Source organism: Musca autumnalis, unplaced genomic scaffold (assembly GCF_047663935.1).
Source record: "Musca autumnalis isolate F117 unplaced genomic scaffold, ASM4766393v1 scaffold_3, whole genome shotgun sequence".
Classification (NCBI taxonomy): domain Eukaryota; kingdom Metazoa; phylum Arthropoda; class Insecta; order Diptera; family Muscidae; genus Musca; species Musca autumnalis.
Window position 1 is genome coordinate 167,469,733 of NW_027411866.1, and position 19,210 is coordinate 167,488,942.

Genomic DNA, 19,210 nt, shown 5'->3' on the forward strand with positions numbered 1-19,210 from the left:
AAATTACCTTGCTGGTATCTACAGGAGGATGTGCTGTACCAAAGCCATCAGTTTGATGCTTCACTCTTTGACAGAATTTTCGGACTTCCTTCTGACTCCTGTACATCAAGATCCTTTCACACCCTTCCCTTCTTTCCATTTCTCTCTTTTTCCTCCCGATACCTCTCGTGCGCTACGCGTTGCAACGGATTGTAAAGTAGCCCTATATGCCGCATTTTTCTCTTCGGTAGCAGCACGACACTCCTGGTCATACCATGGGTTCCTTGGTAGAAGTCTCTGGTATCCAAGTATGGATTTTGCGGCTGTTTGCATGGAGTGGACAATGCTTTGCCATTGCGCTGATATATTATCCGGACGAGGACTGCTTTCATTAAGCAATTGGACCAGTTGAGTGGAAAATGCTGTGGCTATCTATTATGTTTGCAGCTTACCGATGTCCAACTTCCGTGTTGTGTATGTTCGTGTTTTATTTGTAACGTTTAGACGAGTACGTACCTTTGCTGCAAAAAGGTAGTGGTCCGAGTCTATGTTTGCTCCTCGGAACGATCGTACATCCAACAGGCTGGATGAATGTCTTCCATCTATCACGACGTGATGAATTTGATTTATTGTTCGTTGATCTGGAGACAGCCATGTGCCCTTATGAATATCGAGATGCTTAAATCTGGTACTGCAAACTACCATGTTTTTTGCCGCTGCGAAGCCTCAACCCATTGTCAAATGTTGCACTGTGGAGACTGAATTTCCCAACTGTTAGGCGCTCGTAGAATATATCTATAGTATGTTCGTCCTTGTATTCGATTGGAGCATGAGCGTAGATAATGTTGAAGAATTTTGCTTTTATCCGTATTGTACAAAGTATTTCATTCACTGTGGTTAAGCTGGAGACCAGATGTTTTGACCTCCGACCAACTACAAAACCGCAACCAAACTCATGCTTTGTGTCATGGCAACTACAATACAGTGCATCACCTTTAGGTGTTGTAGTGACGTTTTTCCCAATCCATCGTATTTCCTGTATGTCTATAAAGAGTGCGAACATTCCAGGAGCAGATTCGCAGATCATGGTCCTTAAAACGTTTGCGGGGGTCGTCAACTTTGTTCTTTTCTTTAGTTTTTTCATTATATTGATATCGGTCTAAATTTGGATATAGCTTGCATATATATTTATTCCTTACACCACACTCAGGTAAGGGGTGTTATGTGTAAGTGCATTTGTATATAACATGTATAAGGAAAAGAGATAGACCCATAGTCCCTTTAAGGATATGCATAAAATCACTTTCTGAATCGATTTATGAATGTCTGTCCGTCTGTTCGCAACCTACAGGTCGAATTTATTGTCCGAATTGGCTGAAAATTGGGGAAGATCATTTTTTTAGTCGTCGGAAGAACGATATTGCTTTTGGTGAAAATCGGTTCAGATTTGGATATAGCCCCCATATATTTTTTCTGCCGATTTGAGGTATTTGATGCACCAAAAACGCTATTTCAGTTCAACTTTGATGAAATTTAGAATGTGCGATGGAGTTTAGTCTAGAAATAACTACGCCAAATTTTATTGAAATCGAAATCCAAATCTGATATAGCTCCCATATATATTTTCTGCCGATTTGAGGTATTTGATGCACCAAAAGACTTGGCGTGGCGTTAGAAGTAACTACTTTCATCACTAATCTAAATACTTTCGTATTAGGAAGTAAACTGATTATTTCCTTTTAACATATTTAAACTGGTGTAGGGTATCATATAGTCGGCCCCACACGACTTTTGTCTTTTCTTTACTGGTTTTCATATGAACAGTAGTGATGAGTATCATATAGTCCGACTTTGATCCTTTCCATACTGGTTCAAATGTCGTATAGAACAGCGTTCGCTATATTGTTCCATTAAGAAGGAAGACACGTGTTGTCCTATTTAAGATGTTAGTGTTTTCTATATACATTTTAGTCTAAATTTTCATTCCACTTCCTCATGACCCTATGAATGTAATTATGTACACATGTTTGTATGTGCTTTGTTGGCATTTAACCAATGTTACCCACAGCAACTTGTATACAATTTGCTTCTTACAAAGATATAACACGGGTCTGGTAATCACACATATTCTCATTGTAATGGTAACTAGCTTAATTTGACATTAACACAACGGTATGGTAATGCTTTTGAAATTTCTGAATACTGGAATATGTTTGCTCTCAGCTTTTCGAAATGTTTAAGAAATATTAAACATATGAGATTAATATGGATTGCATTTTTGAAATACGAATACCTTCATAAACATATCTTACTAAAAATCTAGCGCATTTAATGCTTGCAACAGAAATAATTCTCATATTACCATCAAAATATTTTGTAATAGTAAATAACACGCAGATTTCACTAGAAATTCCAAAAGTCAATACAACCAACCCACTCAAATCTCTCTCCGTCTGTTTACAAATTGCAAGTGATAGACGAAAAGTTTTCCTCACTAATTTGTAGATTAAACTTTCATGACATAAAAACTAACATTGGTTTACTTTCAAAACAACACAAACTATGTTGAATATTTTAATGGAAAAGTTCAACACAAAATCATGCTGTCACTGAGTACGGCAAGAAAGAGTTCAGCATAATTCACTTGTTCGTCAAGGACCCGGTTGGTGGCCACTAAACACGCTTCAGTAATAATTAAGTGTTTTAAGTAGTAACTTACTGCTGTTCAACCGCAGTTTGACTTAAAATAACGTCAATTAAAGGAAAAACTGAAATATGGTCATAAAGACACACTCTCGGCCAATAAACAATATAATTGAAATAAAAACAGAACATTGTTAATGACCATAATTAGGACCATAAACAAATATTTATTTAGTACTACAAACATCGAATTCGACAACAAACAAGAAACTGTAAGAATAATGTTTTACTTCCACGGGTGGGAGTAATTGTCTGTGTATCTTCGTGTACAAAGTTATGTTTAAATCATAGCCGTCCAAAAAGAGCGAGCGCTTAAATTGTTTATGTGACAGAACAGGGTGATGATTTTCATATTGAGTATGAAATGAAAAACACAGGAAAAAAGTTGTCACGGCGTGTTAGCGTTCAGAGCCAAACATAGTGGTGGGTGTGTGGGTTCGAATCATCGGCTTTCCTTTTTCATTTGCATTATAGATCATAAAAAAGCTCGATTAATAAATTAAAAAAATTAATACTAAAAATGAGCTTCGCCTAAAAAGGCAAAATTTTCAAATAGAAAAAATATATTGCTGGCGCGTTCGCTATGTATGACTAAAATTAAAAATAATATACAGTGAATCACAGTCAAAAGTATCCACTTCAGTTTCTGTTATTAAAACTGCGATTGCTAAGAGTTAATTAATGATAGCGATTTCGTTCTTTTTTATATTTTTACATTAGGGTCTTAACTTAAATATAATAAAATAAAATTAACGAAATTCGGGTAAATTTAGATAAAAAAATAAAAATTTGATTGTGGCATTATCATAATTGCCTTTGTCTCGGCCTTGCAGGCTTAAATTCAAACTATTTATATGGCTCGTTATGTCTACTAAGAAAGCAAATTCTACCAGGAAATTTGGAGATTCAAGGGCTGAAATATAATCTTTGTCGATTTCTTTCTGTTTGTCTTTGCGTTTGTCTTTTGTCAATCTTTCAGACTTCAAAAACTGTACGATGTCTTCTCGGAGGACGAAAAGACGTTCTAGGCTTTTTCCTCGACTTAGCCACCTCACTTCTGTGAAGGTTACTACGTCATGGTACTCAGCTTTCACTTGTTCCAAAAATAAAATAAATTTTCTGTGAGTCAGAGAATTGTGGCCTCCTCGTAACCGATTTATAATTTTAACGGCAGTTTTCATTATTTCTGAAAACCCAAGGGTTTTTGCAAATAGGGCCTCTTGGTGGATAATGCTGTGTATCATTGGGACATTAATTCCATATCTAATCAAATGTCCCGCAAAACCTTTATCCTTTCCAGTTAGAACCGTCGCACCGGCCGTGCAAATAGAAGACAATTTTGAAGTGGGTATTATGGATAAAACTTCCGTTTCGAATGCATCAAAAATGGCTTTTCCAGTTACATTTCCATAAAATGATTTCAACTTTAAAATTTCTTCAAATGCATTGAACAAATTGTCTACGGTTCTAATATAAATTAGCATTTGACTTGTGTCCCTTATATCAGTGCTTTCATCAAAGCAAACAGATACATATACCGCATTTCGAATCCTCTCCCTTGTTTCATGTTCTATGAATTTCCCTATTGACTCGGTGCGGCGGACTATTGTGGACCGAGATAAAGGCACCTCTTTGAAAATGTCTTCCATTTTTCTACCAGTATCTCCAAAAAAAGGTAATACTGACATAAAAACTTCTTTAAAAACCCCCCATCTTCAAAAGGTCTACATTTCTTGGCCAATTCCAAAGCAATTTTATATGAGGCCTTGATAGCGGCATTATCATAATTGCCTTTGTCTTTTATAATATTAAGACACCTATTATTTTTATTTGTTAAATTATCTTTAAGCTGGCATATTATGTTTTTTCGCACATTTCCCGTCATTAAATGATATTTTGTATGCGTATTATAATGACGCCTAAGGTAAGATGGATATACATTTTTTATTGTTGCATTGCAGACGAGGCATTCTGCGTCATTAAAAATATTAATACAAAACAAAAAATCATTTTCAAATTCTTCCTTCCACATATTTGCTGTACAACTGCAAAATCTTTTCAGTGTACCCAAAAAAAAAAAACAAATAAAGCGGCATCAACCTGCTTGCATGAAATTCAGTACAAAACTGAAGTAAAAAAATCAAAACATTTGCTCTCTTACTTTGCGTTCGGGTCGCGTGTGTGTGATTTGCCGAAAAACTTCGTAACCAAATCAATACCCACGAACGGGTTTGGTTTAAATTAGGAAATGTTGTATTGCAATGATATGCTTTAATTTGACTTTGTTTTATTTCAAAGAACCATACTAATACTTTTGTTTAGTATCTTACAAATAAAGTTATATTTATTTTTTCTATATTTAACATCAATGGAAGCTAAAATAAGGACCATGTGTTTGAACGCAAAGTTTGTTTGCAATTAACGAAAAACAAAGAAAATGTTTGAATATACTTATACCTCGATTTGCGTTAATGATTGGTTACGGCGAAATACAACGCATACAAATTTCAGGTGGAAAGTTTTATACCATCAACGAGGACTAAATACTAAATTGCCCCCAACGAAGACCAAATACCAAATTTTAGCCATTTCGGTGGAATATTGTGGCCACAACCTTCAGAACTACGAAAATCGGGAGGTACCGTTCTATGGCGGCTATGTGAAGGTGTGGACCTGTACCGACAAATTTCTGGGAGCATAAAACCCTCCAACGAAGACCAAACACCAAATATCAGCCATTTCGGTGGAATATTCAGGACACAACCTTCAAAATACCGAAAATCGGGAGGTACCGTTCTATGGGGGCTAAGTGAAGGTGTTGACCTGTGCCGACAAATTTCTGGGAGAAGGCTTTATACCCCCAGCGAAGACTAAGCACCAAATTTCAGCCTTTCGGTAGGATATTAAGGCCACAACCAATAAAAAACCAACTAAAATCGCCATAAGATGTATTGAGGTGTATGAACAACTATATCTCCTGCAGAGGATGATCAAAAAACTAAACTAATTATTAAGCAGATCTCTCAGAGGTCTTCAATAGATGTTAAAAGTAGTCTTAACATCGATAAATCTGTTCAAACCCCTTCGATATATACCATGGATACCGGTATACCAACATAGGCACATTTTAGGAAAACAGTAATTTCCAGGAAAAATGAAATTTTTCATAGAAATTTTGCAAAAAAAATTGTTGAATTGTTGAAAGACTTGAAAAAATGGACTTGATCACCAGGTGGAAAGATAGTATAATCTGTTCACTTAAACAAAAAAGTTGACACAAAACGTAGAAGGTGTTTTATATTGACCTGAAAGTATTTTATGGGCCAAAATGGTACTGAAGGCATCAGGTCGAGATATTTATTAGATCAAAAAAATTGTCCCATGTCCACACCAGAATTGTCGTATAACATGGTGCTTTGACATAATACCGCCACTAAATGCATATATAAGCACGAAAAACTAGTATTTTTTGCAAATATGTTTGTGATCTTAACGGTCCCGATCAGATTAAATGATCTAAATTCACCACGAGGTTCCGGAACTCTAATATTAAATCTAGACTATATAAAATTGAGTAAAATCTTGGTATTAAACAATTATCCTTAGAGCACAGAATTGCAAGGGATATACGAGTATTAATTTATTTAGTTAATTTACTTTGTTAATTATCAAAACAAAAATAATTTCTTCAAATTTTGAATCAAATTTTCTCAGTTGCAAATGTTTTGAGCAGCACGATGTGTGAGTTCGAGCTTTGTTTTATATATTTTTGTAAAATAAGTGCAATTATTCCAAGTTATGTTTTGAAATTTTGTCTGTTAGGGCGAAGATCATTTTTAATGATTTTTTTTATTAATTTTCTTGTTTAGAGTTAAGCTTGATGATCGGAAATTATTTGCATGAGAAAAAGGAAAGCCAAGGACTCGAACACATATAGTCACCAAATTACGTTGCCTGGTTTCACTAGTGGTAAAGCAGATCTTCAGACGTATCGACTATGTAATGACTTCCCTGTCCTAGAACTTTTCGTTTTTCAAATGCAAATGTGTTTTATACATTTACGCAGATATTTGGCCGCTGAAATGTATTTTCTTCACGACAAACGTTTTTTTGGGCTGCCTTTGAAGTTATGAGTTTTAATCTTAAAGCGTCCAATAAACAATCAACCTACAAAAATATTTGCATTTCAAATCCATAAATTACCTCAGAACTATATTAAATGTGAAATTGTCATTCCAGTTGCAAATGCTTGAGCAGCACTGTATATCCGCAAAATGAACTATGGGGCTATCTCGCTTCCTTTACAATGCACAACGACATAATACCCCTTACCACAGTGTGGTGTAGGATATAAATACAAAAAATACCATGCCAGTACCGTATGGGAAATATTGTCCTAATAATTAAAATGCGTTTTTAAAGTGGATTCGGCCAAGGCCTTTTTATGGCGTTTCTCTTTATTAAATTTGTTATTGTAAGTTTTTGAACACACCTTTTATACACTCAGCATTTATGCTAAGAGGGATATGGTAATATTCAAAAAGGTTTGCAATCGTTGAAGTTGAGGTTCACCATTTAATAAGTCGCGAGCTGTTAATATATTTTATAAAATATGAATATATTTATAGTAATTGAAGTGTTTTAGCCACGATCTCATAATATGGACCATAACAAATAATTTCCGTGGAAGCTGCGTTGGTGGTAATATAAATAAATGGGAAAAATGTGTTAAAGTAAACAAGTTTTTTTGTATTCTTTCTTCATTTTTGGCCAAACCACGCATAATTCAAACCTGTGCTCAAAGAAAGAACTAAAGAATACCCCTTGGATAGCATGGTTCTAGTATATGACTTTTCGATATATACACTGCATCCCCCTATAATAGATGCTGACATTTTGAAGTTTTGATTTCAATGTTTTTCGAATTTTTCTTATAATTAGAGGGTGCAACTAGATAATAATCCAAACTAGTTATAGGATTGTAGAACTCGCGATTCCACGTCGTTCGATGTACATCTCATGAGTGTGCTCCGTACAGCTTCCTAGTAATAGGAGTCCAAAGGCGAACATTTTTAAAATTTACAACTGTCGTACAGGTACCCCTGAACCCCGCGTGATTTTAGTTTTTTACGTGCCGGATCTAATAAGCCCTTCCGGGTTCGAATCCATCCACTAAAACGCCGGATATAGATACCTTGAAAGTAGGAAAATCTGGAAAAATATATTTTGACAATTCCGCGAATTGAACCACGATTTTCTTTGATTATTTTTACATAAATGTAATCCTTTATACGCGATTTTAATATTTGCCAAAAAGGTGTGTCAGAAATTACAAAGATTCAGGAGTAATATCCCTATTTATCCCCAAATAGAATGTGGTGGCACATCCGCAGTTCTTGACGAATCTGTCTAAAATAATTTACATTGACGTATTTTTAATAGGCGGCCATTGAAATCGGATGCACCTTATAATCATATGCACGTCGCGTATTTTTTGCCCACTTGAAGGTTTTTCGAATAGTAAGATGCAACTGATGGCACACTTTGGCCGCTGAATGAAACATGGGAAAATCCATGCATATTGATAGTCATGGACTCCCTGTATCCGAAAAGCACATGCACCTCAACTGATTTAAACGGATTCGCGAATTATAGGGTTTTTAACTTCTATGTTTTTTCTTTGATTGTAATTTCAATATTACTCTGTACTTCCTAATTTTATTGCTAACCACACTAAGCAAATATACTTTCAAGATGACAAACTATTTTCCTTGAAGAAGTTTTAGAAAAATACTTCAGGCTTTGCATGGAAATTTAGCGAAATAGTAGAATAACTCCTAAAACTGTTTCTCCAATTTTTCGTATTAAACCAAAAAATATATTTTTGAAATAATATTCCAACAATTAGGTTAAAAAACCAATCTTTAAAATTTTGGTCTCACAATTTTCCTGGCTTGTTTAGATGCTGTAGAGATTTTAAATTTATTTTTTTGAGATTTATATGGGCTCTGAGTTAGAATAAATTAAATTCACTCTAAGATTTTTTCATTATTTCTTGATTTTCCGCGAAAATAAAAACAAATTTGAAATATTTTAGAATCAGCGGATAGATATAACATTCTTTTAACGATGTATACATATATATTCACTATCCTGGCAAGAATAGAAAAGTATCAAAGTACGAACGTGCGGTGTTATTGTTAGATGAATCATGGAAACAAATTAACGCCTTCTGGCATTGGTAATGTTTTCATCATGCGGGATTGTAATGGTCCTTTGAACGAATCTGAAGACATTTATCTTCATTCTAATTTCTCCCAACACGTAGAAGATATTGATTAATTAGTTGTCATCGATGACAAAGTCTTCACATCTGCCACATATAATGACGACGACATAATGTTGGAAGTTTTAGATGGAGGCAATTCTAATGAAGAAATTGCGGATACTACAGAGACAGAATATGAAATGCCGACAGAGACGTGTCTAGCTGTAGAAACTCATCAAAAATTTATTTACTCAGAAGATGTTACACAAAATAATGTGTGTTTGGAAACCCTTTCAAAATCTGAGTTAAATCTTTGTGTTTATTTCAGCTTGAGTCCATATTTTGTTGTAATTCAATTGTTTGAATAACAACAAAATATTTTTTAAAGTGGATATGAAATTGATTAGTTGCGGGCGAAGGGTAGGGAATACTATAGTTTCAGTTGTCACCAAACAACTTCATCAGTTCCCTTTTTCGCCGACTCTGTATCGAAAAACGGTCAATAAAGCAATCTAGCAAATTAAATAAAATGAGAAATTTGCTGTATGGCCCTAAAGCTGTTTACCCTACAATTTGAGTCGAACTAAAGAATTTCATATCCACCACTGTTTTTATGTCGTCTTTGCTTCGCAAAGAATACGAACATAGGAGTGTTGCTTCAATAAGCGGGGGTAAAAACAACAAGAAAGTTGTTTTTGCATTACGCATTGGTCAACAAGGCCGTGCTGATGCCTATTATTGTTGTTGGCGTTTTTTATTGTTGGACTGCAGAATTTTACATCTTTGTGTTTATTTCAGCTTGAGTCCATATTTTGTTGTAATTCAATTGTTTGAATAACAATGAGTTAAATTTAAAACTTTTGTCGGAATTCAAAAGCACAAGACTATTAGAAATAGAACCATATCCTATTTTAAGGTGATATATTGGGCGCGATATATATCGAAAATATATGACCCCCAAAATAAGATCCACTTCCATTATGAACCAAGTCGGTCCATTTCTTTAAGTGCCTCCTCCCCAACACTTTTGAAACTTAATCCTAATCCATATTTTTGTCGTCAAGTTCAAATGTCCAAAAAGGGTCACAAAATTCTGAAAAGACCCTAAATACATTCGATCTGTCCGTAGATGAAAGTTTAAATTCACATAGGCTGAGGGTGTATCTCTGTCGACAAAGCCGACTGATACTTTTTTACTTGTTTTGCATACATTTATTATATTTAAGTAAAAATAAATGCTTAATATATCGCGATTTAGCGCAATTTTTATACCCTCAGCCTTTAGGCTAAGGAGGGTATATACACTTTGATACGATGAAAATGTGCCTCATCGAAATAATGGTTTTAGACCCCAAGTATGTTTGGACGAAATGTGTTTCAGAAAATTTGGAGTCGATCTAGCCATGTCCGTCCGTCTGTCTGTCCGTCTGTCTGTCTGTCCTGCTGGCTGGAGCGCACGATAACTTTCGAACGGATGAACCGATTCGGTTGAAATTTTGGCTTTCGTAATATTTTGTCCAAACTTAGTTTAAGTTCGAAGATGGGTTATATCGGTCCACTCCTTCCGGTACCTTCCCCACATAAGTTCAAAAATGTTCGGAAAAATTGTGCGAACGATAACTCCTAAAGTTAGTAACCGATCTGCTCCATACTTTACACATCGTGAACCTTCTACCAGACATAGATGAGGTTCCACTATGGTCTCAATAGGTCCACTCCTTCGGGTACCTCCCACACAAAATTTCGGAAAAGTTCAGTTTAGGTCCATCTCTCGAATCGCTTTGATTTTTGTTTCAGCAACTTGTATTCACTGCCCTCCATACGACGGTACAAGTTTCATTAAGGGCAAGTCCATACTTCCTGAGAAATTTGCAAAAAAAACCCTATGACACCGTGTGAGGTGGTTGGAGCGCAACTCTCGAACGGATCTGCCGATTCGGTCCAAAATATGGCCTTAGTAATATTTTATCAAAACATAGTTTATGTTTGAAGATAAGCCATATCGGTCCACTCCTTCAGGTACCTCCCCCACAAAAGTTCAAAAATTGTTCGTACGGTAACTCTTGAAGGGAGTGGCCGAATTGGTCTATACTTTACACATCCTAATATATCTACAAGATATAGATCACGTTCAAATATGGACTATATTTGTCCACCCCTTCCGGTACCTCCCACACAACATTTCGGATAAGTTCACTTTAAGACCTAATATCGAATCACTTTGATTTTTGTTGAAGCAACTTGCACTCGCATCCTCAATTACGATGGTAAATTTTTTTTAGGGGCAAGTCCATACTTCTTGAGTAAACATCCCGAAGAGTGTAAAAACCCCCTATGGCACCATATGTTGTGGCTGAAGATCCACTTCCACAACGGTCAATGTCGATCCATTCCTTTTAGTATCTCCTCCGCAGAACTTTTGATCTTTAATCCTAATCAACATTTTTGTCGGTTCAAACGCCCAAAACTTTTAAAATCCCCTAAATACATACGTATTTTGGGAAAAATTGTTTCAATATACACAGGCTGAGGGTATATCTCTGTCGGCAAAGCCGACTGATACTTTTTTACTTGTTTTATTAGTCTTACGTCGAAAGGTCTAATTTTGAAGAATACATTCATTTTTATACCCTCAGAATTTAGGCTAAAGAGGGTATTTACACTTTGATACGGCCAAAAATGTGCCTCATCGAAATAATGGTTTTAGACCCCAAGTATGTTTGTACGATATCCGTTTCAGACAATTTTGAGTCGATCTAGCAATGTCCGTCCGTCTGTCTGTCTGTCTGTCTGGCTGGCTGGTGCGCACGATAACTCTTTAACGGATCAATCGATTCGGTTCAAATTTTGGGTATCGAAATATTTTCTCCAGATTTGATTTAAGTTCGAAGATGGGCCATATCGGTCCACTCCTTCAGGTACCTCCCCCACAAAAGTTCAAAAATGTTCGGAAAAATTGTCCGCACGATAACTCTTGAAGGGAGTAACCGAATTAGTCCATACTTTGCACATCGTGACATTTCTACCAGACATAGATGAGGTTTCAATATGGACCCTATTGATTCACTCTTTCGGGTACCTCCCACACAAAATTTTGCTTAAGTGCAGTTTAAGGCCTGCTCTCGAATCGCTTTGATTTTTGTTGCAGCCACTTGTATTCACTACCCCCATTACGACGATATAATTTTTTCAGGAGCAAGTCCATATATCCTCTGAAATCAGCACGAAAACTGCAAACAACCCATATAATACCATGTGTCGTAGTTGGAGTGCACGATAACTCTCGAACGGATCAACATATTTGGTTAAAATATTTGGTTAAATATTTTGTCCATAGATCGAGTTCTAATATGGACTATATCGGTCCACTCATTTGAGTACCTCCCACACAAAATTTGGAAAAAGTATACATAGCTTAGCTCCTCTCTGATCTTATTAATTTGTGACGCAGCAGGTTGCACTAGCGGCCCCTGTTACGACGTTGTAATTTTTTTTCGTGGGAAAGTCCATACTTCCTGAGATAATGACCCAAAAAGGTCCAGAAAATCCTACCGGCACCACCTAAACTGGCTAATGTGTAAAATAACCCTTTAAGAGAGAAATCGATTCAGCTCAAACTATGTAAATTGAAAAGTAAAATTGTCATATATTTAAATTCAGAAAATTAAGTACAACATATTTAATTATGTAGTCTGTAAGGAAAATATCCATAGACTAATAAAGAAAAAAATATTTCCTACAGATTCGTATTAGGTCCGAATATGTACCACATCGGATCACTCCTATGGGTACACCCTACCCAAAGTTTGGAAAAATGCACTCGTCTTAGATCATTCTGAATTTTGTTGCAACATGTAGTTTTTTGCGGCCCTTTCCATCCTGGAAAATTTTCCCAACAGCTAAAAAACCTACAGAAGTATTGTGTTAACTTTTTTCTTCGGGTACGTGGCTGAGGGTATATCTCTGTCGGCTCCGCTGACAGAAACTTTCTTACTTGTTTATACACATGTCAAACATTAAAGACATTAAAAAAAACCAAAAATCGAGCTTTCTATGGGGACTATATGAAAATGTGGACATGTATAGCCAAATTTCTGGTGGAAAGTGTTGTAACCTCAACGAAGTCTAAATTCTAAATTTCATTCATTTTGGTGTGATAATGAAATAGAAACATCTATACCAAATAAAAAAGCTCTATCTTAAATATTGCGAACTGCATCTTGATTTCAACAGATGGACGGACATGGTTATATGGACTTATTGTTTAATGCTGATCAAGAATATAAATATTTTATAGGATATCCCATGAATATTTCGATGTGAAACAAATGGAAGGAAACAGTTAATAATGCACTCCATTTTATGGTAGAGGGTATAATTAGCAATGTATAATTTTTCAATTACTTGTAATGCAGAAACACCCTTTTATACATTACTTCCTTACTATTCGACTTAGGTGACTTCCAAATATTTTCTGCAATTAATAGGAATAGTTTTTAAAATACGAAAACCATTATTATCCAAGACAATTTAAATCGCCAAGTCCATTCTTGTGTCACTTTTAATCTGTGGACATTCCACAATACATTCATATTTTAAAAGCTTTTTTACTCAGACATTTCTTGTGTTTTATCATACTTTTCATTTTTAAAAAGCATTTCAATTGTACTTAATATATTTTTGATGGTTTTCTCATTTGTTCAGTCATTTTTATTTTTGTTGTTTTTCCCTATTTGATCTACTGCTAACGTTTTTTTTTTCATTCTTTTTGCCCTCTTTCCCATTTTTAGGGTACACAAAAGATTGCATTGCCGTATCAGGCCAATCAAAAACTCACTGTTAAACAAATCCTAACACACTTCAGTGGCATCGATGCATCGACAATGAAAAATCCTAAGGAGATTTTTGCAGCTGACATTCAAAAGGATTTACTATTGCTGGAGGAGCAAGAGGGCTCAGTTAATTTCAAATTTGGCGTTGTATACATGAAGCCAGGACAGTGCTGTGATGATGAGATGTTAAGTAATCGTAAGTAGAAGAAGACGTTTTTGGATGGTGATTATTTCAACTAAATGTTAGTGATTCATACATGCGTACATATGAATATACATATGGAGAGGAATGTTTCAAAAGAACAAATTTAAAAAAAGTATTTTCTGGGAAATTGATGAAAGGATTTTGTAGGAATATTTACGTTTTTAGAGTTTTTTGTTGTTAAATTAAACCGTATCTACCACATAACGAATATGGACAGAAACTAATATTTCATATTATCTAATTTAAAATAGTCAATTTAATGCCAATTTGTAAAAATCCAATTGAAATTATTCTTTTCCGTGGGTTTGGTTATTTTTCACTTCCTTAATTTTATATTTTTTTAATTTACTTTTTAATGTCAATTTATATAAAAATCAAATTCAGTTTATTCGTTTCCGTGGGGGTGGTTATTTTTTACTTCCTTAATTTTATTTTTTGAACGATCATGAAATTTTAAAAGAAACCCCTTTATAAATCCGTATATAATGACTTTGACAAAACAAGTTCCTTAAATGAGCAATGAATGAGTTTAAATTAAAACGATTTTTCTTAATGCCTTTGGATCTAAACGGCTTTTATTCAAGCCAAGAATTTAATTTTCATTTTTTATTTCAAATTCACAATGACAGTATGGAAGCAATTCCCTTTTCAAACAGGTTATATTACTTGTTGGCGCATTATTAATGTATCCCTTTTGTTATGGACTCCATTGTCTGAAATCTTTTGTTTTGCCTTATGTTTCTTTAATATTTTCTAAGCAGGAATTTCTTTATTTATACTTCAGTGTAGTTGTTATAATCAAGAAGCCTTTAATCGACCTGCGTGTGTGTGGGTGTGTTTCATTGTTTGTTTTGCTTCTTTTCACAATTTTCTTCTTCCAGAGGAATCCAGTCCAGACTTTGAAGACTTTTTAGATGTGTTGGGTGAACGTGTTCGCTTAAAAGGATGGGATCGTTTTCGTGGTGGTTTAGATGTTAAAGGTAAGTAAGTTGTTTAGAATAAAAAAACACAGTGAAATACTGTATATGAGAGTTACCGCTGCATATTGTTTTGGAAGGAATGCGCTTGTTTTACTAGTTCAGGAAACTTAATAATCATAATTGGTGTATTCCAAAGGATATTGTAAATCATGCTGCGTCTTAACTAACTTTAAACGAAAAGTGCCTGGGAAGTTTTTGCAGTTTCTGAAACTACAGTGTTTAGAGATAAGCAAAATCAGAAACAAAAAATCGCCGGAGACATTTTAAAATAAATCAAGGTTAACGGTCACATTTTAAGGATTTGTTAAGTTTTCAGAAGCTTGTTTGAAAACGTCCTATCGAAATGGGATTATAGAAAATGTAGAAGCTGTGAAAATTCTCTACACGATTGACCTTTGTGATTTTTCATAGATTTTACCATTTTTGAGATATAGAAGTTCATACTGGGAAAATGCACTTACTCCATCGACTGCTTGTAAAACAATGTCAGTGCAATGCACAGAGGCCAACTTTCCGAAAAACTGGCCAAATCTCCAAAAATGAATGGATTTAGACATAACCTTAGGTTCTTATGTTTTTCGGGTCGCTGATTTCATTTTCGTATTTTTAACCCTCAGACGGCCATTAAAGGGGTCTTTTTGGTCCGTTCTCATATAAAATGAGATCGTATCAGATCAAAGTATTCTACAAATTTGTTCGCCATCAATTTCTAGTATAGGTACTAGAATACACCAAAAGTCTATATCTTACCTAAACTCCAGAAATATGCAAAATTATAAACACATTTTAGGGTTAAGGTCGTAGTTCATGTGGGTTTTGGCAAAATTGTCATACAAAGCATCATTTTAGAAGAACGGCATCAAGGACAAAAATGTTCTCAGCTAAATTTCACTATAAGTCACCAAAGAAATGAAATCTCTATTTGCACTACATACCAAGGAAATATCGGTATCAATTTTGACAAAAAACCAAGAAACTAAAATAGCGGTGCAAGCTTGCACCATTTCTACAGTTTTGGAAATATTTGAGTTAGATCACTTGGAATCCTTGCACTTTAGGTGTATAATGTCTTTGGATACTTTACTGACAATAATGCGAGGAATATTTTTCTTAAAAAAATTAACCCTTGAGCGAGTCATAAAAGGGGTCCTTTTAGTCCCTTTCCTTTAAAATATCCTAGAAAATGTGGTCGGATCAGACCAAAATATTCTAGAAATTTGTTCGCCATAAAATTTTACTATAGAATATATCAGAACTCAAAATTATAACCAAACGTCGGAAAGTGACCCCATACTATATTCTGGCATTCTGAATGAAAGAAAATCTGTATATTAGGCCGGGGCGATTTGTATGGAAGGAAAAAAGTGTTATCGGGCGCCTGGAGTTTCTGATTCTTGAGATTGTACCGAGCAAAAAAGTCAACTAGACCATATGTCTACGGTGAAAATCGAGCCCCCGGATTTTGACTTGAAGTTTTTTTTTCATGGATTTTTGGATATTTTGGCATATAACAACCAAACCATTGATATTTTCGATCCAACACGCACACAACAATTGTAGCCAAGACAATAATAAAGAACTCTCTAGTACATCGCAAAAGCATTGGAACGCTCCTTCAGGCAGTTATGGCCTCGAGAAGGTGCACATTTTTCGGAAAATATCGATAAATGACACTGTGCTACAAAATGGGACTCAAATTCAGTGGGTGGAAAATCCCTTTTGGAGATGAAAGCCCTTGGTGAGTGTACCAAGAACCCAAAAGGAAATTTTCACCATAGGTCAAGTTTCCGAGATATCGCGCGATTAACGGTTTAATTTTGGCCCCTTAATTTGCGAGAAAATAGCTTTATATCTCTGTTAAGCGTTATTGTAGCTTCATTTTGAGATTACATGTCTTCAGTCAAATCGAGTGGTGAATCTTTTTGTAGAATATTTCATCCCTCTAACTCAATTCCTTTCATGTCCTTTTTGTCCTTTATTTTTTGAACCGTAGCACAGAGGGGAAACATAGGCCTAAAGTTGCTCAAAACTCAAAATATGAAAATCGTTTTTTATGATAAAAATGATGATAAACGGCAACCAGACTCTTTTCTACATTTGCTATAACCATCCTCGACTTTGTAAGATTAACCAATCCAATACAGCAGTCGATTGAACTCAGTCATACTGAAAACAAAAAGTAAATTTTCGAAAACTAAGAAATTAGGTGAACATTAAAATGACATTATTTTCGCGAAAAAATTATATTTTTCAAGATTTATTGTTTTTGTACAGTGTCCGAACAAGATTAGCATTTAAAATTTTCAGATTGATTTTACATCTTTGCTCTTTAATAATGTTGATACATATCCTCTTTATAAAAATTTTTTATGATAATTTTTAAGATTACTACAATTTCAATAGTGAAAAAGTCTATTTCCCCGTCGTTTCCCGACCATAGTTTCTTCTAATGTTTTATGCGCTTGAGTCTCAAATATCAGATTCAATCATAAAAAATTGCGCATATTTGCGCCATTCCGAAAAAATCTATATTTTCTCAACTAACATATGAAATATTTTTATATGGAATTGCAAGGTTTACTTACAGTAAATTTTGTTCCGCCTTATAACCGGGACTCTTATTTATCAGACTAAACCAACACCTATCAAATATGCCTGCATTATTCAGAAACATTCACGCTTTTTCTCATGTGAATTGAGAAAAATTTAATTTAAGTAAGTTTCAAAAAATAAAATTTGGAATGAAATATATGTATATGGGACTATATATAGATCTGTACCGATTTGTTTGAAAATTGGCTCAATGTTTTTTAGGCTAGTTCAGGTTGCATGTGTCAAATTTCAGTGATTTTGGTGCATTTTTATCTCATATCAGATGCGAATATATATGGAAGCTGCATCCAAATCTGGACCGATTTTCATTATTTTCTATAGGATTAATCCTTGTACAGAAGATATGCTTTGTGCAAAATTTTATATCAATCCGACTATAAATGAGCTTTCTAGGGCTTTTGATTAAATTTTAACACAAATTTCCCCTCTGTGCGTAGTAAAAGTACCACAAGATGAGATTTTACAGCATCCAAATATTCTACAAAAATGTTGCTCAGAAGATTTTAGGTACGGTTCTCATTGATGTCCAATCGATATTTCCCCGTTTTCATGGTCCTTTTTCACATTTACCTGTATTTTGTTGAGAAAACTATGTTTTGTTTTTATGTATATTCGTTATTGGTATGTGGTACATCTGAAATACTTACCATAAATAGCTCTTGTAATGAAGAACACGTTAATAACAAATTTTATTGAAGGATAGATTCGGTTATCTAAATTTTTGAACCGGATATTCTGATATCGAAACCGATTTTGGAACCGGTTTTAAGTAACCGATTAATCGTATATGTATATCATTAGAAAGCTAATAAAATGGTCAATCAAATGACAGCAAGTAGCTGCTTACAACTTTCTTGGTTCCGATGCTAGAACAGAAAAACCGCTTTCTTAAACCGATTTTGATGTAAAATATCACTGGGTTGACGTGGTTCAAACTTCTGAGTTAATGCGAAATTAATTTATTCTTGATGAACTTTAAGTGCATGATAACAAAACAACATAACACAAATTCATCTCACAATAACTCAGAAGTTTGACCTATGGCATAACTGTCTTTACAGATTTATAAAATATCTTAATCGACTTTCATCGGCAAAAAGAATTTTTCAACCCAGTGATATTTTACATCAAAATCGGTTTAAGAAAGCGGTTTTTTTGTTCTAGATTCGGAACCAACAAAGTTGTAATCATGTAATCAGCTACTTGCTGTCATTTGATTGACCATTTTATTAGCTTTCCAATGATATACATATACGATTAATCGGTTACTTAAAACCGGTTCCAAAATCGGTTTTGATATCAGAATATCCGGTTCAAAAATTTAGATAACCGGATCTATCCTTCAAAAAAATTTGTTATTAACGTGTTCTTCATTACAAGAGCTATTTATGGTAAGTATTTCAGATGTACCACAGACCAATAACGAATATACATAAAAACAAAACATAGTTTTCTCAACAAAATACAGGTAAATGTGAAAAAGGACCATGAAAACGGGGAAATATCGATTGGACATCAATGAGAACCGTACCTAAAATCTTCTGAGCAACATTTTTGTAGAATATTTGGATGCTGTAAAATCTCATCTTGTGGTACTTTTACTATGGTTCAAAAAATAAAGGACGAAAAG

General features: G+C 34.6%; 1 protein-coding gene across 3 annotated transcripts in view; it reads left to right on the top strand.

The window, feature by feature from the left end:
- Positions 1 to 19,210, top strand: part of LOC141396596 (GTPase-activating Rap/Ran-GAP domain-like protein 3) — a 559,487-nt gene that overhangs the window by 486,074 nt on the left and 54,203 nt on the right. For all 3 annotated transcript variants that reach the window (XM_073972169.1, XM_073972170.1, XM_073972171.1), the window contains 2 exons: positions 13,741 to 13,978; positions 14,869 to 14,967. In XM_073972169.1, coding sequence (XP_073828270.1) covers positions 13,741 to 13,978; positions 14,869 to 14,967 — 337 coding nt within the window. The remainder of the gene's footprint in view (positions 1 to 13,740; positions 13,979 to 14,868; positions 14,968 to 19,210) is intronic.